This window comes from Sceloporus undulatus, chromosome 8, assembly GCF_019175285.1.
Source record: "Sceloporus undulatus isolate JIND9_A2432 ecotype Alabama chromosome 8, SceUnd_v1.1, whole genome shotgun sequence".
Lineage (NCBI taxonomy): Eukaryota > Metazoa > Chordata > Lepidosauria > Squamata > Phrynosomatidae > Sceloporus > Sceloporus undulatus.
Window position 1 is genome coordinate 11,302,626 of NC_056529.1, and position 27,424 is coordinate 11,330,049.

The 27,424-nt window shown below is 38.2% G+C and overlaps 1 protein-coding gene across 6 annotated transcripts in view; it reads right to left on the reverse strand.

The window, feature by feature from the left end:
* The window catches only part of ZNF536 (zinc finger protein 536), a 476,434-nt gene that overhangs the window by 163,429 nt on the left and 285,581 nt on the right, over window positions 1-27,424 (reverse strand). For all 6 annotated transcript variants that reach the window (XM_042438482.1, XM_042438485.1, XM_042438483.1 and 3 more), the window contains 2 exons: window positions 18,410-18,562; window positions 7,664-9,235 (listed from right to left, as the gene is read on the reverse strand). In XM_042438482.1, the coding sequence (XP_042294416.1) occupies window positions 7,664-9,235; window positions 18,410-18,562 (1,725 nt within the window). The remainder of the gene's footprint in view (window positions 1-7,663; window positions 9,236-18,409; window positions 18,563-27,424) is intronic.

Below are 27,424 nucleotides of genomic sequence, written 5' to 3' on the forward strand. Positions count from 1 at the left end.
ACACAAGTTAGAATCCAGTAGATCAGAGATCTAATTCATGTGAAGACTACCTGCAGATATGAAAGCCCTTTACTTCAAACTGTAGACTTCCAGATATGGGTGCACAATAAACTGAAGATGAAAGGATGGGATTTGCACTCAACCCAATGCAGCACATGCTTTCTGCTCCTGAATAGGGTTTATCATAATTCTGGATTCCAATTCATACTTTAAACTGAAGCAAAGACAGTAATATCTTATTGCTTGATTCTGTCCAGGACAGCTGAGGCTCAATATCTACTTAAATTACGAACAGTTGTCATTACTACATGAGAAATATATTAGCTGATTGATTGGAGAAGAACGCATAGTAAAAGTTCATTCCATCCCAAATAGGTATCAAAGTCTTTCTATAAGCCATTGTATGGCCACAATAAAGGGAGATAAACCCTACAAGAGAGACAGCAGACCTGGACCATTTTTGACATAAATGAATGGCCACATCTAATTCTGAATATTGTAAGTCCTAGATATGACTACTGTCATGGAAGACTTAGATGGTACTTCATCAGGAAAATAGACAACAACTGTAGTAAAAGTTACAGAAAACTCCTGACTTAACAACTAAATGCAGTATCATCTAGTACATAATGCACTATCCACACAACTACTGTTCTCAGGGAGTAACATAGTGACCATATAGCCTTGTTTTGTTCTAACAAGAAAAATATCCATGTTATTATTATAACAGGCATATTCAGCATCAACCGAGAATGTCTTGTGAAAGACTAGACATTATAATACTAAATTCAAATCTGTTGAGAAAGGTCAGACACCTTCAGAAATAATGGTGAAGGGGCTGTTTTCATATTCTATTCTGCCCTATTGTCCAGCAGTGGTTAAAACAAGATGAAAACTAACTGCAGACCTCAAATAGGCCTACTGATAGAGAACATGTATCTATGTAGGACACAAAGTAATATAGTATAACCCTCTCTTTTCGGAGAAAATGTACAAGGTGTTTTATAAACATTCATTAATTTAACTTCATAACACCTAATTAAGGCTGGCTAATACTGATACATTGACGTGGTAGAGAAAGGTTAAAACTGGACACTACAATCACAAAGTACAACTATGACAGAATCACCAAGGAAAACCACTAAAAATGGTACAATGGTGGATGAACATTGAAGCCAATTCACACATCACAACAAAAACAGTACAAACTGATTCCATAGTTTCATTAGGGACATTTATGTGTACAGTGTGGTTGCTTCATTGCCCACTTACTACTCACTGTGGGACACATACTCATACAGCACAATGTATAAAGCATGTGCCGAGTGTATAATGCTTAAGACTGGTATTTTAAACTTTAAAATGATGTTCTTTTATCTTGTATTAATATGCTTATATCAACTGGGGGCACCTCAGTGTAGAAGGTTTCAGTATTAAGCCAGTCAGGATTGTAATCCTACATGCACTAGGTTACTGTACTGTCCTTTTTTTCACAGCTGACATTTCTCTCTTGATAGATTTTTTAAATGTCTGAATTTTCTTATAAGATCCATACTGGAGAAAGTGGGTGATCAGGTAGTAGAAACATGAGAAGGAAGAAGATACGCATGCCACAGAGCCCTGTTTGAGTTACCTAAGGGGAAGGCTTGTAGGGGGGGAAGACAGTGGAGAAGAAAAAGGTGCCCTGCCATGGTCACCAGAATGGTGCCTGGCTGCAAGGAAGGTCTGTCTTATCTGTTGGACTGACTCACCGGACTGGCAGTGTCTCCTATTACAACTGCACAGAGCTTACAGGGAATTTAAAGTGAGTGTCACCATTGTGAGTGATGGTTTGAATTAGTCGGTAAATGTGTCCTCTTTTTTGCTTGTCAAAATATTGGTAACCCTAATATATGCTAAGTTGCAATAACTCCCACTGAATTCTTATGACTGTGGTGGATAATTCTTTAAAAAAACAAACAAATAATGTGGTCTCCTAAGCCTAAAAAAGATTAGGCTACTGCATATAAGTGAACGGTAATTCTTCTCTCATTTTGTTTTGCACACATGTATGTGTAGACATTGCATTAAATCAATGAAGTGCTCCCTACAGCCAGTTTGGTGACAAGAAAAACAGTATGGAATAAGATGGTCAATAGTGGGGTATAAGGAATGTCCCAGCCACCAGCTCCTTATGAAGGAGCTATTTTGCCCCTAATATAATAGAACACAAAGAATGGTCACACATCTCTGAAACTGGACTAATGTTGGTCTACTTTAACTGTTTTATACAAATAAAGTAGGCAAACCATATGAAACCAGCAGCAGTTGGTTTCACAAATGTGCCACAAATAGCCTGAAGGACGTTATGGGGATGACAACCAAATAAGAAGATACAAACCTCTAGCACAATTCCTCTTTTACAAGGTACCATAAGAATGGACCTTAAGGCACAAACACATGATGAAAGAGATAATATCAAAAGCCATCCTTCTTACCAGTGAAACTGATCCTAGAACATGTTTGTGCACATGGTGCAGGCAAACATGGAAATTGTTTTTTGATTGGACTGCACATGGAAATAGGGTTGCTAAAAACATACATTTAAGTACAAGAGACCAAAGATAGTAGAGTCAATGTCTGGCTTCATAACTAGTGACCACTGTTTTGTGAGTAATGAGACAGAGAGGTTTAGCTGAGGGGGCAGAGTCAAGTAGAAAGGTTGGAATGTGGCATCTGTATTAATGGAAAATTCCTGCTAACTGCCTCACTATCACATACATATTAGGTGAATCATACACATTTGACATTCAGAGTGAAAATAGGATAACACAAAACTGTGTGAGAGATCTGGAATAATAGATGAGAAACATTTACTTGTTAACTGCACTAAACTGAAATACACTAAATTAATGAATTGCCCTCATTGGGTAAACTGTCTCGTCTAGTCACCTAACAGGCTATCATCTGATCCATATGTGCATTTAACCTGTGGGGGAAACAAGTCTGGGCTATTTTATGATGACATCATGAACAGAATACTATTAATATACCACATATACTCACCATGTAATCTACAATATGTGGCATAAATGCATATTTTCCATATGTATACTGCAAAAGATGGGGCTCACCTTTCTGCAGCATAAACAATAGACAAAAAGGATATGTATGCCTGTAGTACATGCATATAATGGGTAGACTCTATATACTGAAATGTACCCCATGAAATAGTCCCAGTGTTTGCCAGGGCCCAATTCTGAGATCAACTGAATCTGGATTAGTAAGAACACTACAAAATTGGGATTGCATTAATATATGTTTGCATCAAAATGGCCCAAAATATGCTTGCATCGGAACTAAAAAGAGGAGTATGTTATTGCTGCAAGATCTCTTCCTCCTTGTATGTTGGCTGGTGCTGGCTGATGTTGTAATCTAACATGTTTGGAAGGCACCAGATTGTTGAAAACTGATCTAAGGACATCAGGCATATTTCAGTAAAAGCTGTTTTAAGATACTAGTTTTCAAGCCATCCAGTAGTAAATACTCTCTAAATGCAACTCACCAAGTGAAGTAATTATAATTTTTCTAATAACCTAACTTTCACCCCATCTTCATTCTAGTCCCAGGATGCCTGCATTATGAATTATACTCTGCTAACATATTTTCTAACTACTAGTTGAACAGTCATATATTACGACAGCTGTGTGCAACCACCCACTGAAGAAACATGTATTTCAACAGTAAATGCACAGAACCACTAAACACAATGCTGCCTGGAATGTGTTGAAGATGTCACCAAGAGCCCAAATCTTTCGCTGGATAGCATTTCTTTTTCCAGAGTTGGTGACTTCCCCAATCATTAATGCTACTCCTTAACTATCCTAAAAAATCTACTGGAGAGGGCTGGAAAAAAAACACTGGAGCAGGTTTTTTGTAATGGGAGAAGAGACCAAAATCTTGATTTGGCTGTCACTAGATAACAAAGTGCATCGTATCTTAGACTATATTTTTAATTCCGGGTCAGGCCAGGTTAGACCATGAGACAAACCATGTTCTGGTAACAGCTCAGGAAAGCTATTTCATTTCCAATTATAATAATGCTAGGTGGTAACCGTGTTTTGTTTTTTTTACTTTGCATATATAATTATCTCTTTTTCAATTGCTGAGCAACTCTGCCAAGCAAACTGATTTAAAATGTTTATGAAGATTAGTTCAGAAAGTAGGGGTAATGCCACCACAACCTTGGCAACTTGGGCAAAAATGAATAACACTAGTATCAACTGAAACTTTTAAAATAATATTTTGGAGGAGAGGGGAAAAGGAGGACTAAGAAATACAATTCCACTTATAAAAATAATTGAATACATAGGAGGCCAGCCTGGTAGGGTGCAGGGCCATATCTTAGTTAAAAGGCACAGCATGTGAAACTTTCATGAAAGCAAGCAATTCATGAAAATTAATGTTGAACCACTCGAAAGATAAACATGTAACCAATTTGTTTTCAAGAGTAATCACCATCAACAATACAGGATGCCGATATAATATTTTAATGCAAGGTAAAGTATTTAAACTTGAATACAGTCTTTCCCTAAAATTAGGAACTGGTAAAGTTTATATTTTAGACTTTGGGGAGCAGCCCTCTTTTTATAGTCATGGGGCTGAATCGCATCTTCGTAACATTAACAGCTGTCAATATTTTTCAATCTGTCAGAAATTCTATAGTGTTCTCTATCTCTCTCCGTCTCCCCCCACCTTCCCCCCCCCTTTTTGACAACTTGGAAAACATTCTTTGCACTGTATAGTTATGAATACTGAGCACACCATGACACACTCTTTAGTTCAGAGCCAACTTTTACATATTATTACATGTTGAAAATATATGCACAGCCTAGCCATGGATATCCATGGCATTGTGAATTCCAAGTGTCTACCATTTGGCCACTTGATTAGATCAACAGTAGACCATTTCTGGGTAGGTTTATAGATAGACGAGTTTTTTGTGAGTTTTTCGGTCTATGTGGCCATGTTCCAGAAGAGTTTTTCAACAGAAATTCCATAGTGTTCTCTGTCTCTCTCTGTCTCTCTTGAGTTTGTCTGTCATATATATTAACAAACAGAACTTTAAATATATATATCAAAAGCAAAGTGTTTCAGCTTCCACCTTCTTCAGTTGCCAAAGATGAAACTGAGCTGTATAGTAGGTGTCAATTTAGAAGACAAACCGCCACTTGGGACGTCCACAGGACGTCCCATTTTAAAAAACGGGTGTCTCTTCTAGACGCCCCTGGCTCTAGTACGGACTCAATATGGCACCGGCCATTCCACACGGCCAGCGCCATCTTTACGTATTGGACGCTGTGCGTCCGAACGTGTCTCAGCGTCTGTGACGTCGCGAATGTGCCCCTGGCACCTCGCGACGTCACAGAGGCACCGCAAGAAGAAGCTCCATTTTGGAGCTTCTTTTTCGGTCCGTGCGGGAGCCGCACGGTGTGGGTGCTACGGCTCCCGCGCGGACCAAGCGGCGGCAACAGCAGACCGCCTCAAAGCGGCGGTTTATAACCCGCCTATCTTATTGGCATTTTAGTGGATGATGGTAGAGAAAGAGATAGAGAAACAGAGCAGAATAGTTACAGTGCTATTTGTCTCCCTTCACCATCCTGCTGTTTCACCTAAGTAGAAAAATAAAATAAAATAACAGGGAAGGGGGATCTCTACGATACGTACTCCCAATTAAACTTATTTTGGTTTAATTTTTACCTCTGCCAAAATAGACCTCTGCCTCGATGGAATAACCTTCAATTTAGTAAATCAGCATTGCCACATATACTTTTTTGAATAAACACCCCAGCATATTTTTGAGCTACACAGCGTGGGTGGCCTTGATTTACACAAGACAAAGTTGAGAGGTATAGCACTGCACTCCCATTCCCTATCCCAGCTAAATGCTGTTTTTTAAGCTGCTTATTGTATGCTTTCCCTTTCCCGGTTAATTATCTGAATTTCGGCTTTGAGCTTCTACAACTCTGCACTCCACTATGCCTCACAACTTGAATATGCTTGCAGTGGGGGCCCTACATCATGGCTCATGATACTGTGGCCTCCACACCAGACAGCATAACCCTAAACCTAAGCTTTTCATTGCTTGTGCAACCAGCCTCTACAGACTTCTATAAGCAATCTGATTTAAGGGTTTTGCGTAATGGTGAGTCTTAGAACAGATGATAGGGCAGACCATATGGCACACAAAGTTCCTCCCTTGACACAGTATGAATTCTGGAATCGCCAAGTGGTAGAATGATATGCTATAGACTTTCCAACTATCACACTTCAGGGAAAAAATTCTACCTGAACAAACTCATATGAACATTATGTTGAAACTTACTTAGATCACTTGGGGGTTGAACAGATGGCCTGGGGGAGAGTGGGGGCATGGTGTCTGCACGCCCCAACGCCGGCATCATGCTGTGCACCTGACCTCATGGTGGGGGATATCACGGATTGTCTTTGGTGCAGCATTTAAATGTGTTGCACCAAAGGAGTGCCGAAAAACTGCCACCATGGTGGCAAGGGCGCTTTTTTGCCAGCGCTAAAAGGAGTGGCATTTTGCTGTTCTTTTTAGCACCAGCAAACTGCTGGATTGGGGCCATGGTACGTAGTTGCTTCAGCCCTGATCCAGCACTGAAAGGGGTGTCAGAAGACCGCTCCAAATGGACAGTGTTTCACCCCTTAGGCTGCAACTGGAGTGCAGAAATAATATAGTTTGATATCACTTGAACAGCCATGGTTTAATGCTATGCAATCTTGGAAACTAGTTTCATGAGATGTTTAGCCTTCTCAGTCAGAGAGTTCTAGTGCCACAAAAAACTATAGTTCCCAGAATTCTACGGCATTGAGCCATGGTTGTTAAAGTGGTGTCAGACTGTATGATTTCTGCAGTGTGGATGCAGTCTTTAAAAACCTATTAACATACTACCATTTGATAACCCTCCTCCCCATATAATTGTTCCCTGCAGAAAGCATATTGGTTTGTTTGTTTCTTTAATTAATATCCATAACTACCATTAATAGAATACTGAACATCACAGTAAGAAAACTGAAACTTTATGCTGCATAGTATTTGAAAATATTGAAAGATTACTGCCTGATTAATAAATTTTGAATTTCCCTATAAAAATATAGCCACACATGGGATAGCTTGGAGTTTTATTTGAAGTATATACTGTTGAACATGTTCAATGAACTGTTATTCAACACAAAGGAAGAAATTAGAAAAAGCAAGCTAGGCTAAGGCTTGGCACAGTATCCAGTGTTTTTCCTCATTTCAAATGCTGAAAAGTTTGCAAGTTACCACATCAGTTTAAAAATAAAATGAAATCCGATTATTAAAAATGAAACAGTAGATGTCCTGATCATGTATCATAAATATAACACATTATATAACTGTTCATCTAATTTAAAAGTATCTAATGTATTTTAATGGCCTGGACCACATATAAAGGCCACAGAGAATGATATGAAGCACCATTTATTTCAACAGAGGTCCATGCTTTGTAACAAATTAGAATTTTGCCCCATGTTTTTTGAACATTTTTGAAAGCCAAATTTACTAACGAAGACATTTTAGGCATATTCAGTATTTCTTTTTCTGGAAATGATCTGAAAGAAGGATTCTAAAACTTACCACACAAGTCAGGTCTCTTGATACATCCACTACTTCCTGTGCTACTTGCAAGTCCATTAAAGGCTGCTAAGCCATCAGAGCTGTAGGCTCTTAGGACCGACAACATGTTTACTTGCTTCTCCAGGACCTGTGCACTTTGAGCTTGTTCAGGTTTCATTGCACTTTGTGCAGCTTCATGAGCGGGAAGCAGATTCTGACTGTGCCACTGCTTTTCAGTTGGCAGCAATGGGGATATTAGTCCTTGCGATGTTTTTGAGGCAACAGAACCTTGTATGCTGTCCCCTCTGTCAGCGTCGTCTTTGTTCAGACTGGACAATGGTTTGTTCAGAAGATCAGATTCTGTTTCAATGTCCTCATCATCAATGGTCTCTTCCTTGGAGGACTCCATATCTTCAGATGAAGCTATATCTGACAGGTCATCAGTAGCACTTTTATTTACAGAGTCAGAAAGTAACATGGTAGAATCATCTTCAGATGGTGTTTTTATCTCAGTTTCACCGGTGGTGCAAGAATTATGTGCTCCTACAACTCCAGAGTAGACACCAAATTGCTTATAGAAGTCTGCTGCAAAATTATAAAAAGTAGAATCCATGTGACCAGGCCAAGTGGTATTCTTTTGTTCTCCTAGTGACTCCTTGGATCCTTGGTTTATTCTTTCAGAAGCTGAGTCCATTTGACCAATTAGACTGGAAATCAATGGATCTTTGTTGGATTGTATAGAAGTTGGAAGCAAGTTGGCTTTATTTACCGAAGCAACAGCTTCTCTAGGTTGGTCTTTACCATTTCGAATTGGACCTAAAACACCATCTTTACGTTTGGCTTTGCCTAAATGATTGGCTTGGAGATGGAGAGCCATCAACTCCATTGACGATGTTGTGAAGGAACAAAACAAGCAGCCGTGCCAAGCAATATTGTCTTGGACTGTAACTGATGAACCTGGAAGACTAGTTGCATCTGGCCTCACAGAAAGGTCAAGAGGTTCATATTGTGATTTTTCTGTTTTTCTTGTTTTCCCGGAGACTTTTTCCTCACCACTATCTGAACCTAAAGTTTTTGTGGGAAGGCAATCAGACAGAACTTTATCCTTCATTTCTTTTTCTTTCTTCAAGGAACTGAGGACAAAATTGTCCATAAAAGCTTGCAGTGACCCTTGAAAATTCACTCCATTTCCAACCATGCTATGATAAGCTCGGCCCAGTTCAGAAAAGCGTGTCCCTTTGGAAGATATGTCAGAACCTTTTATGTTGTCAGAAGAAACCTCTGAAGACATGCCAACTGAATGGCCTGGATGCTCTCCGGAGGGAAGCATTCCTGGTGACCACTGTTGCGATCCCATGCCACTCCGGAAATCTATACCAGGAAGACCTTTGAAAGCCCCTCTCAGTACCTCGGGTCTAATGAACATTGATCCTTTGTTCAATGTTTCTTCTTTGTGGTCTTGATTTTGAGACTGCCCAGAGAGTGGACCAGCTCCATTCTGCCGTTCCCGGTGGTGTCGTTCCAAATGATATTTCAGTGATGCAGATTGAGTACCAGCGTAATCACAGTGGGGACACTTGTAAGGTTTTTCACCTGCAATTACCAAAATGAAAATAAGTGTAAAATTAAATATACTGGAGGGGGGAAAAAAGATCTGTCCTTCTAAATTAAAAATGGCTCCAAACAACTATTAATTTATTTCTAACGCTATTCTCTCCTTAAAATATAATTAATAGTTTTAAGATTTTTTTAAAAAAATGGCTTTCTCCTGCCAACTCAAGACTGTCACACCATAAACACACAGTTAGCTATCTTTCCCTTAGCCTAATATGCTAAAACTGCTGTAGAATTAAAAGCTATGATTATGAAAATGAAGCAAAACTATTCCACCACAGTGATCATTAAAAGTACAAGCGGGGGGCAAGGGAGGAAGGGGGAGACAAAGTATGTAACAAATGGATGACTACAATGTTTTTCTGTATACAATAGCACTAAAAATTTGTTTAAATTATACACATGGAAACCATTTTTAAACCTAAAATTTTTATGGCACTGTTACGCAAGACTGAAATGAATGATTTAAGTCTTGCTCTGCAGTAAATCATGGATATAATTAGCAAATGGCATTCTGCACAAGTAATTTATCATTATTTGGAGGGCACCATTCCAGAAGGATTCAAAGATCTGCAGACCTGCTGTATTGTTTCCAAATAAAGAACTATAAATACAGTTTCTATAAAATATTAATATCATTACAGTGTATTACAATTGCATCACGTTAAGAACATATAGTTAAGATAAAAAGTAGTCAATAAAAATTAAAGGGAAAATGAGCATTAAAGAAGTACAAAATATATGTAGTTTCTATGTTTGAAATTAACATTATCTACTGGATTTTGCAGTGCTCTAAATTTGCACTAATGGTACCTCTAATGCTCCAGTAGTAAAATGTGTAATTTACCTCTAATAAGCACTTTTCAACAGAGTAAGAATTGGCTTAAACAGTGTTCTAAAACATATAAGATGATCTTCATGAATTAAATATAAATTTCTAATTCGGTGCTAAACTTGTATGGCTCTTTCTGATTTAGTCAAAGTCTGGGTGGCACGGCACAGATGTGAAATATTTACAGAAATTCACACATATACATCCGGAAGGGAAAATATGTCTAGATAAATGTGAATTTAAATGTATACTGAGCACTTGTTAGCAATGAAGGGTTCCCTTGCAAACCTGAATGCTGGAATAGTCATTGAAACAGACAGGAGTCTGACAGTCCTGGAAGCTTCTTTTAATAGTGCTCTGTCAATAACAGCAATTATTTCTCTAAGCAACCTAAACAACAAGGAAGTATTTTTTTCTCTCTCTCTCTCCACTGTTTTCTTCCTCTGCAATGATCTAAACACCAAGGCAAGCCATCTGTGAACTAAGCCCTGCAAATATTTCATTGTTTTTTTTACCTCTCTTCCCTGCCTCCATACAAAAACCAAGAGCCGTATTGTTTGTGCGAGAAAACATTCTAGTTGAAAGGCTATACATCCTAAATATTTTTTTAAAAAATGGGTTTAACATTTTCAAGACTCCCGAAGTTACTAAAAAATAGAGTAATCGTGAGATTTTCACTCTCTGCATACGTGGGACATAAAACAAGTGCCTCTGAGCAGGGAGTGAAGATGATTTTTAAATTCGTCCTGGACAAGAAAACACCCATAAAAAAACCTGTTGACTTCCATGAGGTTTTTCACCTCTGAGCAAGAGAAAAGCAATCACTACTTCCCTAAATTCCCTTTTTTTTTGGTGGGGAATCATTTTTTTTAACATAAAACATCGTATTTATTTTTCATTTATCTTTTTGTAGCTCTAGTAAGACTGCATGTAAATGACATTATATACTGCATTAGTCTGCCTGGCATTAGTTACTTGCTGAAAATCAAGGATATCAGTTCTGCCTTTCAATAGAATATTTGTATCTTAAATGTTTAGAAAGCCCTTTCTCGTGTAATGATTGCTCTAGGAATTTTCCTAAAAGTAGCATCTAGATTATTAAATTTATTATCTATTGTGCTTGCTTTCACAGAACCCCAACCTGTTAGTCAAGTGAATTGGCAGGAAAATGATTTTGGGCTAGGGACCCCATGTTTGCTAAATAACATTACAATCTTCAGTGTTTTCAGTTTAGGTTGGGGCAAGCTTTGTTCATTCTGTATATCACTGTCTGTCTACTGTCCCAGCAGTGGGATGGCCTCTGGTGGAAGGTGCCCAGTGATGATTGTAGGCTGGGCACCTCATTCTAAACTCAGAAGGAGCAACCTGCCATGTAGGCAGACATGCCAGGGGACCTGGCAGGACACCTGTGCAGACAGCTTTTGTGGCACAGGAACAGAAGGTCTGGACCTTCTCAGAAGAACTGGAGCAACAGGTAAGGGTTTTAATCCCATTTTCACCTTGTTATGCCCTGGTTCTGGTGCAGGATGTGCAGGATTTTGTCATGACATTGGATAGATCTTGCCAGAAAACAAACAAACAACTGGGATAGCTTTGCCTCACGGTCACCATAAGTTGGAAATGCCTTGAAGGCACACAACAACTTAGAAACACTTCCAGGGTGTTTGTTCTGAATCTGTGTTTCAGGGACACTTTTGAGATACTTGTTGTTATTCTGTTTCATTCAGATCAAGTTTTTGTCCCAAGTGAAAAAGAAAAGCCCATTCTATGAACCACATAAAAAGTCGCCTTTTTCATTCATCATGTTTACAATGTGTATTTTGTGCACACATACAAAATGTATACACAAGTATGTATTTTACAGTAAAATTTTATCAATGCGTAAACGTTTTCTTGAGTATCAACCTCCTCACTTGAAAAATTCAGATTAATTCAGAAGTGGGAAGGAACAGATTTATGAATGGACATAATAAATTAATCTTCATTGAAAGTGAAACAAGCCAAAAATAGATGGATTCTCCTGTACACTCCTACCTTGGCCATATATTCCACATATTCTATCTTACACTAGACCTAACCTACAGGAGATAACTAACAAAAGCACTGAGTTTCCATTGCTCAGTTACTCATTTGGGAGATCTGGTTGGTCCCTTCCCTGCTGTTTTTCCACCAGCAAGCAAAGACCTTTTCATTTAGACAGATATTTAGTTTTGAATTTGATGCAGCAGATACCACTTTTAATGGGTGTGTGTGTGTATTGTGTGTGTGCTTTTAAAACTATTTTAAACTTATGTTTTTACCTCATAGGTTTTAAACCAAACTCTGGCTAATTCTCCTTTATCTTTTGTAGTATTACTTTTTAACTCATATTTGATTTTAAATGGTTCTAAACTGTTTTGAATCCCATGCTGGGAAAAAGGAGGGATAAAAATTAATTAAATAAATAAATGTGCCAAAAGGTTTAGTTAACTTTTTTTTCCAATCATTTCTTTACATCATGCGACGGCATATGACAGGGAAAACATTTGAGAAATCTGTTCCCAGGGGAGATTACTGCACTGGCTTTTATTCCCATGCTATGCGCAGGATGTAAAAACATGATGGATTCTACAGTACAGCTCTGTCCCTGGGCAGTACTCATCCCATACCCGACTTGGGCTTCTCTCGGACCTTTTAAAGAACAAAATGTAAAGAAAATCCCATTCTTTAAAAGGTCCGGGAGAAGCCCAGGTCGTATACGGGATCAGTTGTGCCCAGGGATGGAGCTATGCCATAGAATCTGTCCCTGTGTAATATTTCCAGTGTCTAGCATGGGAATAAAAACTGGTGCACTAATCTCCAGTGACAAACATGACACAACCAAATGAAATAGAATCAATAATCTTCAGGTTGTATTACTAGGTTAACAGACTACACAGCAACAGCTGATGGTTCTGATTGATCTGTCTATATATATAGTTTATATCTTGCTGGTCTCCAGATAAAGGGCCCAAGGCAGCCCACTGATATTGATTCTATCAGATGCTGAATCCACTATGAGTTCTAATCTAAAGTTTATGAAGCCATACAAAATGATGAACTCTCTCTCCAAAACAGATTCCACACCATGAAAGCATCATTTAAAACGACTGAATTCCATGCCGGATTCATTGTTCCACTGACACGGGAGTCACCAGCTGCCAACTGAAGGATTCCTTGCTAAGAATTCTCACACCTAAGGTACAACACAGTCTTTAAAAACTATTGGACATGATCCAGCCAAAATGAAACACTTTTCAAACCCACTGTATCCTTCGGTTTCTACATTGCTCATACTGTAAAACCCAAAGGCCAGAGGTTGTCTTTGAGTATGTCCACATTTCAACAAATCAACACAAGCTCTGTGTAGTGGATAGGTCTACACAAAGCAGAGGCTGTAAAAGTTACTTTTCTGTACTACAACTCAGAGAAACCTTCAGCAAGCACAGGAGATTTTGAAAGATGTAGTCCAAAAAAAGTAACCTTTCCAGGCTCTAGATGAAAAGTTGATAAACACTACAGAAGTGAAGCTTGCAGACACCACATTCATTTTATCAAAGTCATAATATTTTCACTACCAAGTCCTCCTTTTTCTTTGAATGTACTTCTTCCACATAGAGTATTAGGAAATTAGATGTGAGATTCCCCATGCATATTGATCCAGTGGAGGAGAAGTGCATTTTCTGATATGTGAAAGTGAAATAGGGAAAGTGAAATGGGGGCTTCCACCTGTCAGAGACCTTCACGTTTTGACCCAGAAATGGATAATTGTGAAGATTCATTCAGAGCCTTCTCAGTGGCTGCTCCCACTCTCTGGAATGTTTTTAGTGGATTGAATTTAGGTTGAATTTAATTATATTATTATTGTTGTTGTTGTTGTTGTTGTTGTTGTAAAGTTTTTAAATGGCTTTATTTCTGAGCTGCCTTAAACCCATTCTCCTGGGTTTTAAACAGTGTTATTCCCCACTCCTGCATAGAGATGTGGGGAGCTGAACCTTGCTCTTCATCATTCAAAGTGGCTGGGAGAGATATTTCCTTGGGAAGTGGCACTAAGCAGTAAAATCTAGAATTCTTTGTCTATAAAAACATAACGGAATAAACTATATAAGTGTCTTTCTGAACAAAGTTTCAGAAAATCCCAGACAGTTTTTAAAAGAGTGATTTAATCAATGGAGGAGTTATTGATAACCTATTTTATCAATGGCAGAGTGGATATTTTAGAAGGAGCTGCAGTACAGTTTAATTAGTTCATTATTATGCCTCTTCCTACTCAGTACTTTCTTTTATCATTCTAATCACTCACTTCACACTTTTGAAACCAAATGGAATATCAAAGGTTCTGTGGGATTATTTTTGGATCATGCACATGCTCTCCACATAGTTCATCTGTTTGTCAGAAATACCAGTTGCATTTTGAATCTCTTTTACTCCCTTGCTATTGTGCCCGTGAAAGATGCAAGCCAAAGACAAAGAAAAGGTATATGATTATCCCATACTCTTGTATTCTGGCTTTCTAATACCTTCTGTTCTATGCACAACAGACAGAATATTTTTTTTTAATTTTTGCAAAGCTATATAATTGAATTTAAATCCTATCTCAGATATTTATTTAGTCTTTCTCCATGTCTTTACATAGTTAATACTGGAGGAAATAAATATGGATGCTCCTTAGCTCTGAAGCTTCAGTACATTAATATAAACTGTACACCAATTCCCCCAAAGCATATATATGTTGCAAACCTGAAGACTTTTTACACAGCTGCTTATTGCTAAACAGTGTCTTGTCCAGAAGGGGACAATCTGTGTCTCTAATTGCTGTCAGTGAAGCTGAGATTCATTATGTGACTTTCCCATTAAAATGTGAGCATTAATTTGTATAATGAAATATCACCCACTGCAGTGTTCATTAGCCATGCCCTACTGTATACGCCACATTGTTAGCTACCTAGAAACTGTAGTTAATTTCACTAATGGATATTTCCCTACTTAGTGTTTGGTAGGAAATTTATACTGTAACATTACCTCTTAAACTTTTAAGGAAATTTAAATTCAATCAATTATTTTCAACAAAAAGTTTGGGATGTCATTAAGTTGAGAAAAGGCAAGTGGTGCAATGTTAAGGATAGGGTTATCTGGAGACATGTAGACAAACAAAGAAAAAGGCCCATTTAACTCAACTTTGCGATGTGCATTAAAAAAAAATCAAGGACAAAAAGTCTCTCTTCTTGGAGTCCTATGCTATTTCCCCTAAATTATTTTTACACCTATCCTGTCTCCAAATCTTCCTGAAAATAGTTAAAGACAAGCTCGCTTGGCAAGGATAATTGATTTACTCAGTGCAGCTTCAAATTAGAGAATATAGTATATAGTCTCACTTGAGCTCCCTAGCTAACTTTTTATAGTAGATCGTCACTTCTGATTGGGAACAATGATATGGGATGGTCCTTCACCTAGAACTTTGGTCCTTAACTTGTGAATTATAATCTCACCTCTAGCTTTGCAACCATCTGGGTGCATCTACACTGTAGAAATAATGAAAACTGACACCACTTTAAGGACTGTAGCTCCAGCCTATGAAAACCTGGGATTTGTAGTTTTTTAGGGTCTTCTCTGCCAAAGAGTGGCCGCACTTCAGAAAACTACAAATCCCAAGATTCTTTAGGATGGAACCAGAGCAAAGTGGTGTCAAACTGCATTCTTTCTACAATGTAGATGCACCCCTGAGTCAAGAGAGAAAAGAATAAAGGTGAAGACAAAAGAAAGATGATGTGGGGAGATGACAAACCAGGCAAATAAAAATGGAGTGGGAAAATGGCAGAGAAAGACGGCAAGAGGGATATATCTAGTTAGGCAGATACAGTAAACATTTGGGATTTTAAAGTGGACTCTGGGTATCTGTTTGGGTCCAGGACCCTCCATGGATACCAAAATCTGTAGATGCTCAACTCCCACTAAACAGAATGGCAAAGTAAAATGGTGTGTCCCTTATATAAAATGGCAAAATAAAGATTTGCATTTTGGAATTTAGACTTTTTAAAAATATTCTCAAGCCATGGGTGGTTGAATCCATGGATTAAAAAAATGCATAGACATGGAGAGCTAACTCTCTAGTAGTAGTTGGTTTTTCCTTAGAGCGTGAGCATGGGCCCAGTGCTTGAAAACGTTGAAGTCCGTGGCACTAAAAGACTTTTTTGACAATACCCTACAAAAGAATAATAATATAATAACTTTATTACAGCCATTTGGCCAACACAGTACAAAAGAACAAAAACACTGCTTGTTTACAGTTATGCAAACAGAAATCATGAACTGCTATTTCAATCCTTAGGGATGTTCTTCTGTAAGGTTTATAAATAACCACTGGTTTTCATGCTGACCACCATGGATTACTTTAGCCTTAACTATGGGTTTGGCGCTAGGAAAAAGTCATTTAAGGCATGGACCTGAAAATGCCAGGTGTTCACAGGAAACTGACTTTTGCAGGACTGCTTAAGTACCTTTCTAACAAACAGATGCTGGGAATACCCAAAATACTGACATGACTATTGTAGAAATAAAACAAATGTTGGTTTTAATCACTCAATGATATATGATCCAGACTTTTAATGAAGAACAAGTGTATTGCAAGAAATTGAGGATCTGCTAAGTTGAAAATTACAAACTGAGAAAGCTCATATATCTTTAAAATTGCTGATGGTTCTGTCATTATAACTGACTGTATAAGGAGTTGTATTTTTTCTTTAAAAATATATAACTTTCTTATTTTTGGTATTATATATCCCATATGCCATCCTTGTGTTCCATTTCAAAATATTTTCCTTATTATTTTCTCATACTTTGTTATTTAGTTAATGGAAATTGATATCTATCTATTTTAATATTATTTTCAAGTGTTTTGTAAAAGCTATATGAAACTGCCATGCATTCATCGTCTTTCTTTTAATGTCAGGCTTTCTTCCCAGGAAAATTCTGATAGTTTTCAGAAACACTGTTATGGCGAATAAATACTGAAATAAACAACTCAGGGAAGACATCAAATGAAATGTGTTTGTTTGAATTCAATTAAGTTCAATTAAGTATAGATTTACTTGGGGAAGAAATATTTATGATTTGTTCCTGCTAAAAATCTTGCTAACAGTCTCCTAAAGCGCTGGTACTAAACATCCCAGTAAAACCGATTAGTGGGATTAGAAGTTAGAGCTGCCAGATACAAAACTATATTCCCTCTTCTCCCTCCTTCCCCAACCCGATATTTTCTTTATTTGGAGAATTGAGGAGAAACGCACCAATTTTTGCAGATATACAATCTGTTATATCTCAGGAATGTTCGGACATTTATTCAATTCTGCTTCAGATGAATCTAGCTTTGATTCAGACTTCTCAATCCAACATGCATAAGAAAAACTAATATTGTTTATGTGCTTGTTAATAAGGCACGAATCAGACTCTATCTGATTGTCTTTTATTATAATTAATAATTATCGTTTCTATAGCACTTTAAGAACCATGCTAACAGTTGTTTTAGTTTCATTTTTCCCACCTGTTTCCAAAATTTCATCCAATTTTCCTAAAGTGTGCAAAAAGAGGCATTTAAGACTCTGGGAAACCTTAAAGTCTCTGAGCTACTCCATGGAACACAACTCTGGAGTTTCTTGGAGTTCTGATCTATAGCTCATGACGGCACAATTTGCTGGAACACTTTAAAAAAGTTGTTTGAACACAATGCAGAAAAACACTTGAAAGCAAAATATTATTTTATGATGTATTTATTTTGGTATTATGATACGTTTGTATTTTGATTTAATTTATTTAATATTAGTTGAGTGGAGTTGTGCTGGGGAGGGGAGGGATCAATTATGACCTTTATTTATTTGTAGCGTATTCTTTTGATATTGTTTGAATTGTGTTGTATTATACTGTACTCCTCTATTGTTGTAACCCGCCCGGATTCCATATGATTGGGTGGGATATAAATAAATCTGTTAGTCTAAAAATGTAACAAAGGATCACTCCCTTTCTGAGCACGAAAATCACAGGAATATTTGGCTCTGCTCTCTTTTAGAGTCCCATCTTTACGAATCAGCTCAATGATTCTAACTACTCCCCTGAAAGGTAAGTCGTAATTGCCGTAAAAGTACAAGGTTGGTGGAGGAAAGATAAAACAATGCCTTGCCAAAGGCTACTTGTAAAATACATCACAGATAACCTGTGAAGTGGTGATGATATCCTGGTTTACATCTGGGTTTCTTAGCTAAGATGCTCTGTGAATTGCTTTCTTTCCCAGAAAACAAAGGAGGCTTCACCTGTGTGTATCCTCAAGTGAACCTTTAAGTGGTGTGATGTCCTGAAAGTTTTCCCACAGTAGGGGCAGTCTTTCATAGCCGACCCGAGGCTCCTGTCTCTCAGTAAAGCTGGCTGCTGGACTCCGGCAGATCTCCCCGCTTCATCTCCGATGTCTGAAATACAGAGAACATTCTCACATCACTTCAGCACATGTCAAGGAGTTGTTCTCACTCAAACTGCTAACGCAACACAAAGCTAAACATGTCAATACTACACCTGTCTGTTTCATTCTTTAAATCTGACAGAATGCTGACAATTCATGTATTTTCTTGTTATTCTCTTAAATTATTTCATCTTCCCCATCGTCGTTTTAAGCAGCATATGGTACCTTTATACTGAACTGAATTAGACAAGAAAAGAAACAGCTGTGTCAGCAGCTGGTTTGATTTCTTCCTTTGCTTCATTCCTATTAAGTACTTTCTCATCCTTAAAAAAAACTTTTCTATTCTTTTCTTTTTTTTAAAAAAAGAGAAATGTATCTTTGCTTTTTTGAATCTGGTTCACAGTTAATCAATATGCAGATATATACAAAGCAAAATGAAAGCCACTTAAAAAGTTGTAAGAGCAAGGAAGATAGTAATAACATAAGTATTGTTGTTAACTATTTCGGTTTATAGTAAGAGGCATAATACTGAAGGTATTACACTCTTCCAAGTCCCTAGTTAATTGATAACGAAGTATTGGTTTTTTAAGAGTAAGAACCTGTGCAAATCTCTCCCAGTGAAATCAAAGAGGCTTAAAAGTGGTCAGTTAATAATGGATGGTGCCCAATGTTTCTGTTAATTTTAAAAATTACACTTGTGGCTGCACACAAATGACAGCCGGTCATATTTTGCAGGCAAGGGGCTGTCAATACAGCTAAATTATATCTCCAATTTTTCCTGTTTCATTCCACATTGAAAAAATATCAATGACAAAATAGGCCAGAACTTCAGTTAACTGACTCCCTCGAATCCAGACAATTAGCACATTGTCTGTAGGACAGCACATGTCACAGATTCTGTGACTACAACATTCTCTCAATCTGATATTTTAATACTCTGTGTACTCCCAGGATTCTCCACAAATTGTTTAATGCATCACCACTTCCCAGGCAAAAATCTGTAAGTAATGGTACAAATGGCCAAGGGAAGATGATTCCTGGATTTTGGTGTGAGAAAAGAACTGAAAAGGGAACCTAGTTTTCTCCACCATTGAGACCAAAGCCGCCTATTTTCACACAGTTATTATGACTAAATGTATTTCAAACTTGCTAACATTTAATAATACAAGTGTGATGTTGGCTAACTGAAAGGGACATAAAAAGTGAAACATTTCAAAACTGTAATAATCTTCAGAGTCATAAGAAGTCATACAAAACCCTGACTTAGCACATTGGGCTCATTCACAGTATAGAATTATAGTAGCCTAATTCCACTTGAACTGCCAAAGTCCCATCCTATGGAATCTTGAGGTTTCATTGTTTGATGAGGGTGAAACTTCTAAAAAGACTCCCCCTAACTCCCAATTATTGGATTCCACAGGACTGAACCATGGTACTTAAAATGGAATAATCGTGCTATAATTCTGTATTGAATGGGACCCTTGACTGAAGAGAGCTGTAGCTCAGTGCTGTTCTCATTGGTAGAGAGTATCCTAGACATACTAATGGTCCTGGGTTCTCTCTTCGTCTAGGAACTCCTCAAAAGCCCCTGCTACTCACCATAAGCAATAATCAGCTAGAGGGCACAATGGTTTGACTTAGTACGCCATTGTTGTCCAACCAAATTGTCACTTGCTATTTGATGTTCTTTTGTTGCCTGTTTTATTGAATCATTTCCTGTATTGCTATGTATTTTTATATGTATGTATTTATATGCTGTCGCTGCTGCCACCAGAAGTTCCCATTCGGTTCCCATTCCATCCCAGAGGAGGCAATTTTTAGGAACTGTTCAGAAGCATTTCTGGAGAGCTCCTTCCCAAACCCCCATGACTTTTTCAGAGAAAATAACCACTCAGATTCACCCCAATGGCAGACTTTTTCACAAGACCTCTGCTCCTGTGTTCCATGGAGACAGTTCCAAAGCCTAACCTTCCATTACAAGTGGATGCCAAGGTGTGAGCCAGTCTGACATCTTATCTCCCTACTGCATGCCTTCCCCCCACCAGGCCTGTCAAAATAGTGCTCATCCCATTTTGCAAATCCTCCAAGAAGACTGACATACTTTCCCCTGATATGGCATGTGAAGGGGGAACTTAAATAACCCCCTCCCTTGCCCCCTGCATGTGACATCGCTTGGCTCCATGGGCCAAATGCAAAGTCTGTTCTCCTCGCAAGGAGGCCAACAAGGCACCCCCTACTCCACATCACCAATTGCCACATGGCTCAGGGACCGGCTTTCTGCATTTATACAACACGGAACTTTGTTTATCACAGGACCCTGTTATTCACCAAATCCCAAAAGGCAAAGTGATAAACCTAATTGCATGAATGAGCAAATTCAAAACAGTTTAAGGTGATAAGCAGATCCCCCAAGTAGTATCTCAAGCACTTTCCTTCTCAATCTTTGGTGGAGTCAGTGTGCAATTCCTTTCAGTTTTCTATATATTGTTCCTACTGAAAGTGACATAAGAAAGTGTGAACCCTATGGTCATTGTTGTTGTTTTAGTGAAAATTCTGGTGTGCTTGTTTCCAATGGAAAGGAGATATGATTCCTTTTCTGTTCAGAAGCAATTAGGACTCAGGTCATCATATGCCTCTGACATTTATTGAGACATGGTTTAATAGCAATGGATCAAGGCTTGAACGACTGGCAGAAGTACAGTATGTGGAGATGAAAGGAATGCCTGCATTGAACCAGAGTAGCAAAGAAGTAGTTACAAGAAATATAAAAGAGTGAACTTTACACATAGTTTTCCTAAACAACTAATAAAGATGAAAATATATCTCTTTCCTCCCATATGTTATGGCTAAATTACCTACAGAGGGAATCGCACATGGTCATGAACTTTTCCTTAACAAGAGTAAGTTTGGGTTTGCTTTTTAAAGATAAAAGCAAATGATTTAATAAAATAAATATATGACCGATTAAGATTCTCTCTGTTCTGCTTGAAATGCTGGCCAGTTATAAAACAAAGTATAAGTCAGAAAGCTAGCAACAGACTTTTTAATTATTCACAGCATTTAAGGGTAACACAATGCAGAATCTATGTGGTCTTTCAAGCAGTCATGGAGAAGGGCTATTTTATATTTCTGGATTTCTCAAGGGATTTTGATTGTCATTGTATTTACACAGCAATGTATGCAGAATTCAACAGAAAAATAATAATATGCTGAACTATGCACAGGAAAGCTATAAGAAAGCACATATGAAGCATGTGTGGAGGGTCGGATTTTTTTTTATAAATCAGTTTTGATAAACACTGTGCAAAAAGAGAGGAAAAATAGAGATAAACAGATAGCTAAAGCTAACAAGCCACTCAGGATAAATTTACAGAATAAGAGTACTAGTTATGTTTTGCTAGATGTCATTCTTAATGACAGCTTGTTAGACATTTCTCTTTTATCTTTCTATCTAGGGTATGTGTGGCCCAATAAAAAAAGAATAAATTTGTAAGATAAACAGCTCGCTTTGCAGATTTAAGAGACTAATTTTCACTTTACACAAAATTGATTTCTTTCCCCCCTTCTTTTTTGGTGAGGCTGCAAGGCAGTGGTGTTTAGCACTAATCCCTCTGAAAAAGCAAACTGAACACAACAGTGAAGCAGCCCAACTTGTGGGTGGTCTGAAGAGTTGGCCTTTAGATTTAAGTAGACATACAGTAGATAGCTCTAGTAGCTTTACTTCAGACAGACCTTACCTATAAGTACTTTTCCTTCCCATGGAGAATATATTCATCAGCTTTAAAGATGCAATGAGGCATTTTTTAAACTGTGCCCCCTGACCCTCCCTATAGACAGAACTTTCTAAATTGCTTCATGTTGCAGCCATCTGAATTAGTAGTTCTCCATCTACATCTTATTGGTTCATTCAATAAAATCAATAGTTTTGTATCCATTGACTGTTCTATTTTCAGTCCTTCCAGACATTCTCCATGATCCCAACTCAGAATTTTGACTCATGAAATTCTATTTATTTACTGGAGTTGCAAGTTTAAGCAGTGATAAATACCACTAAACACACTGGGACTTACTTCTCAATAAACACATATATGGAATAGCTAATGTTATTTTGGTAATTCAAGCCACTGACCCAAACACACTTACTAAGGCTCCATTCAATACATTGGGATTTACTTCTCCAAAGAAAGATACATAGGATTGCTCTGTATGTTTATGATGTAGCTCCTTCCTTCATCACAGGGATATATAAATCATGTTTAAAATATTTTAATATGGTTGTCTACTGTACAAACAGAATGCTATAAACTGATATCTAGGCAAACAGTCTTGGTTTAGTAAATGAGGTTCCTCAAGACTCAACCGCCAAACATTAAGCATGAGTCCAAATAATTTACAGCAGCAGTTGTGTTGAGAGGAGGTGATACCTGGAATACCTGTTAATCTTCTGGACCTCAGCTATTTAATGCCTCATCCTTCATTCTGAGTTCTGTTATATAGAGCATCCAGGCTTGCATGATCTCTAAGCAGCCAACATAAATACAACAGACCAGATGTGACTGGTAATGTCAACAGCCTAAATCCAACATGGCACTGGAGCTGCAACACTACCTCAATGGAATATTTTCTCTTCCCCTCCACCTGTACCCTTGGCGCCATTTGAAAACTGTTCCAGAGTTTGGTCACCCTCGGGAGCATGGGAGGTCTCTAGTGAGGACAGATGGCTGCCCCACTTCCAGTTCTGTTCACTATGGACTAAGCCTGTTAAGATCTTAGTTCTTGTTTTTGCAGTGCTATGGACAGTAAAACCTCCCAAAATGGACTAACATGAGAGTCATCGCACATGGCTGATGAGCAATAGTTGGCCTGATCAGCTACCTGTTGTACAGGTTTGATGTACCAGCCAATGAGTTTTACAATGAAAAAAAGAAAGCCGGTTCATCTCTCCTAAAAGAAGCCCTTTCTCAAAGGTAAAAAACAGAGGAGGAAATCTGTATATTCAAAATGTAACTGAAGCACTCAAACACAAAGAAACAATGGTATACAGTGGTATTGCAACTATAGCTTAACTCAAGAAATAAACAGAACTAAGCAGATGTTCCAAAATTAGACTGAGATGTACTAAGCTAGCCAACGTGAACTGGGGCCTGGTACAGACTGGCAGTTTGTGCCGGCCTGGGGCCGATTTTAGAGCACCGTAGGGCTGGGAGTCCATACATGCCCAGACCTACTTTTGGCACCCATGTGCTATCTCACCGTGCCCTCATCCACACAGGGTGCGCAACAATTACGTGCGTGCATCTGAGCACCCGAAAGGCGCTCTCCGGAAGCGTCGTCATCATGGCATGTGAGCACCATCATGATGCCCTTAAAAAGAAGCCGCCTAGAATGGCTCCTTTTTAGGGAGTGTTTTGATGCCGTGCCATGCGGCTGGTGTGGCACCAACGAGTGGCAAAAACGGGCTGTATGGTATCCCCCCTATGTTAATATATATTCTAAAATGACTAATTAATTGGGTCCTTGATGGCCATGTATGGAGGTAGGATGTTCCCAACTGCTTCTTAAGCATTCAATAAGCATGCTCATAAGAGAAATCATGTCTGGGGGTCAAGACATGTGAGGCATGCACAATATAAAGTCCCATGAGGAAAATGAATAAAGCTATAATTTGGGTGTTGGAGTCTTAGTTCAGCTAATTCTGCTGCAAAGCTTAGTGGCTAGTCAAGTTTACTGTGATAAATTACTCTGAAAGGTGTTACTAATGGCCTTTTCCTGGCAAATATGAAGAATAATGCATCTCTTTCATCTTTGATTTTGTTCTACTGCAAGTTACCGGAAGTAATGAAAGAAACAGTATGGGTGTGATCAGGGTGACCAGATGTCATAACCGCAAAGGAGGACAAGGCACCACAAAATGTAGGACATTACAAAGAAAAAGCTGAAAACACTAATATAAATGTAAATGCATGCTTCTTAGTCAAAACAGAGGACATTTTGCTTCTCAGTGCTTCTCAGGCTATCTGATGTGGGGGATCAGTAATGTTTTCCCCAGTTCCAGCACAATATTTGTGCCCATTGACCACAACTATTTCTTTCTTTCCCTTTCCAGGAAACTCAGCTTGGACCAGCAGCCAATGGCTTTGGGACTGGCACAGATCCAAGAACCACCATTTTGAATAGTAGTGCTATAGACAATTTCTAGAATTAAACAATACCTAAACTCCAAGGGCTAGACATTATCATATAATGGACAGAAAATACCCACTGGTCTTGAGATAGCAGTAAGCAAAGGCTATTTGGATGTAACGGTCAAAGAAAATGCTCTATTGTCTGCTATTTAAAACATAAAGCTATTTCATCTTCTCCATTTTTGAAAATCACAGCTACTTGCTTTTAAACAGTGTGCTTGGTATTTAATAAGTGACCTTATGTTAAATATTCAAAAAGAGTTACAAGCATTTGGGGCCTCTTAACAACTTGCTGCCTTTGTTATTTTATCAAAGGGTTTAGGGTGCTTTTTTAAGTGACCATGTATGGTCATGTTACAGTGTTAAGCATGAATATGGATCGACAAAGAATTTGTTGAAACAAAGAGCTATTTTAGAGCCGATTTGGAAGAGAGCCTACCAATGAAAAGAAAATAGCTCTGTCCTGTTTGTGTAATTAGAAATGAAGATTATACCAAAAAGCTCTTTTGGTAACTGAAAAATATAGACTTCAGATTTTCCTGTTAGTCACTTGAGTGACACAGGCAAACAAAAGATCCAAACTGCCTTGCTTTCAGTAAGTGTATTCTGAGTGAGTAAGGAACTATACTGGCTTTCTAAACAAATCACATTTAAGAGTAGGGGCATGCAAACTACTATATGGGGGAAAACCATCAAGCTCAGAGCAGCAACATATTGGGGGGGGGTAGCTATGTGCCTTCAAGTCACCCGTCAACTCATGGAGACCCCATGAATTTCATAGGGTTTTCTTAGGGAAGGAATACTCAGAGCTGGTTTTGCCAATTTCTTCCTCTGAAATATAGTCTACAGAACCTGGTATTTGCTGGTAATCTCCTATCCAAATAATAATCAGGGCTGACCCTGCTTAGCTACCAAGATCAGACTGGATCTGGTGCCTTTAGAGTATTTAGGCCACCATATGCCTTAAATAATCATAACTCTAACATAGCCAATACCCCAGACGTCAAGAAAGCAGTTATCTCAGTCATGTAGAATAGGAAGTTAGAAATGTTCTGAAGTAATTGTTAGTGTAATAAAAACCTATTGAATGAGGAATGCAGACATATGTGATGGTTTAATGAATATCCAGCAAGGTGGTGGTTATCATACTCAATACCTCCTTACTTTGTTCATACACGCCTTAGTATAATTTGGCAAGTCTGAACAAATTCCCAAAAATAATTATAACATTTAACTATCTCATTTTAAAAAAACAGTAAGAAAAAGATCTGTTAACATGTTAAACTCACTAAATACACACAGCCCCCCCTCTCCATTTTAGTAGCTTAAAACAATGGAAGGGGACAGTGGGCCCTTGGTATCCACTGGGTTTTGGTTCCAAGAACCCCTATTGGTACCAAAATCCGTGGATGCTCAAATCACATTAAATACAATGGCACTTTAAAATAATATCACATAAGATAAGAAATCAAGGTTTGCTGTTTGAAATTTATATATTTTTAACATAGTTTCAAGCTGGAAATGCTTAAATACATGGATAAAAAATCTATGGATGTGGAGGGCTGACTCTATAGTGCCCCCTTTCATGTATGACTGTACATATAGAAAATTAGGGTCACCCAGAATTTGTGTATTCAGTGCAATGTCTGCAAGGGGGAACCTACTCAACATGTAGCAGCATGCTTGTAGACCTCTACTTTGTGCAGCTGAGATGCTCTAAATACCTCCAACTGTACTGACAACCAATCTCTGTCATCCCACCATTTTATCTGTTTTAAAAATGTCCCTCTTTCTTTCTCCCACTTCCCCCCTTTGTCCTCAGATTCCTCCAATTGCTGCAAAATGAGGACAAAATGTGAAAGTAATTTGCATTCAATTACATCAGTAGCGGAGAGAGAAGGGAGTGGAATCCTGTCTTTCCAAGCAGAGACAGGCATAAAGCAAAAAGCCTCTCCTTCTTTGTGCCTTCTCTTTTGCCATCTTGATCACAGGTTTGTTGTCTGGCCCCATTTGTCCCAGTTTTAATCTGTGACATATTGGAGGGTATGTCCCAGTCATTGTGGTAGCTGACATAAATGCAACTGTCTGTTGTGTGACAAGTTCCTTCCTCATATATACATTTATGTATGGAGAATAAGACTGTCTGTCAAGTGTTCAGGAATACAAAATATCTCAAATTATAGAGTAATCTCAATGATCCAGATCTGGATGAGTATATTTTCTGACTGTATGAACTGTGCAAGAGCATTCTTCTAATAGTGAGCAAATATGAAGTGGGGTGGTTAGGGGAATGGCTAAAGAAAAATTCTGTTCCGACAGTTTCATCTGAGTAAGCTTAAACCTTATTGATGACTATCACCTACTGTTTTTACAACAATATTTGGAACTTGAACCTTTAAGACTCATCCCATGAGCTACTGCTAACCACACAGCCGGATCAAAGGAACAAAACTGGGTAACACATGTTTAAAGACTATATCCTGATATGTTGTCTCATGGTTAAATTGCACCTAGATTTTGATGTGTGCTGAGAGTCTGTCGCCTAAAAAGACTTGAATAGGTCTTGGTTATTTTAAGGTACCGTAGTCTGAAGGCTGCAAAATGGTGATGGTCTTTGAACTGCCTCCACTCAAATTTACAATGCACTTATTGTGGGAAAAGGAAAATAAGACCAGTATTCATATGCC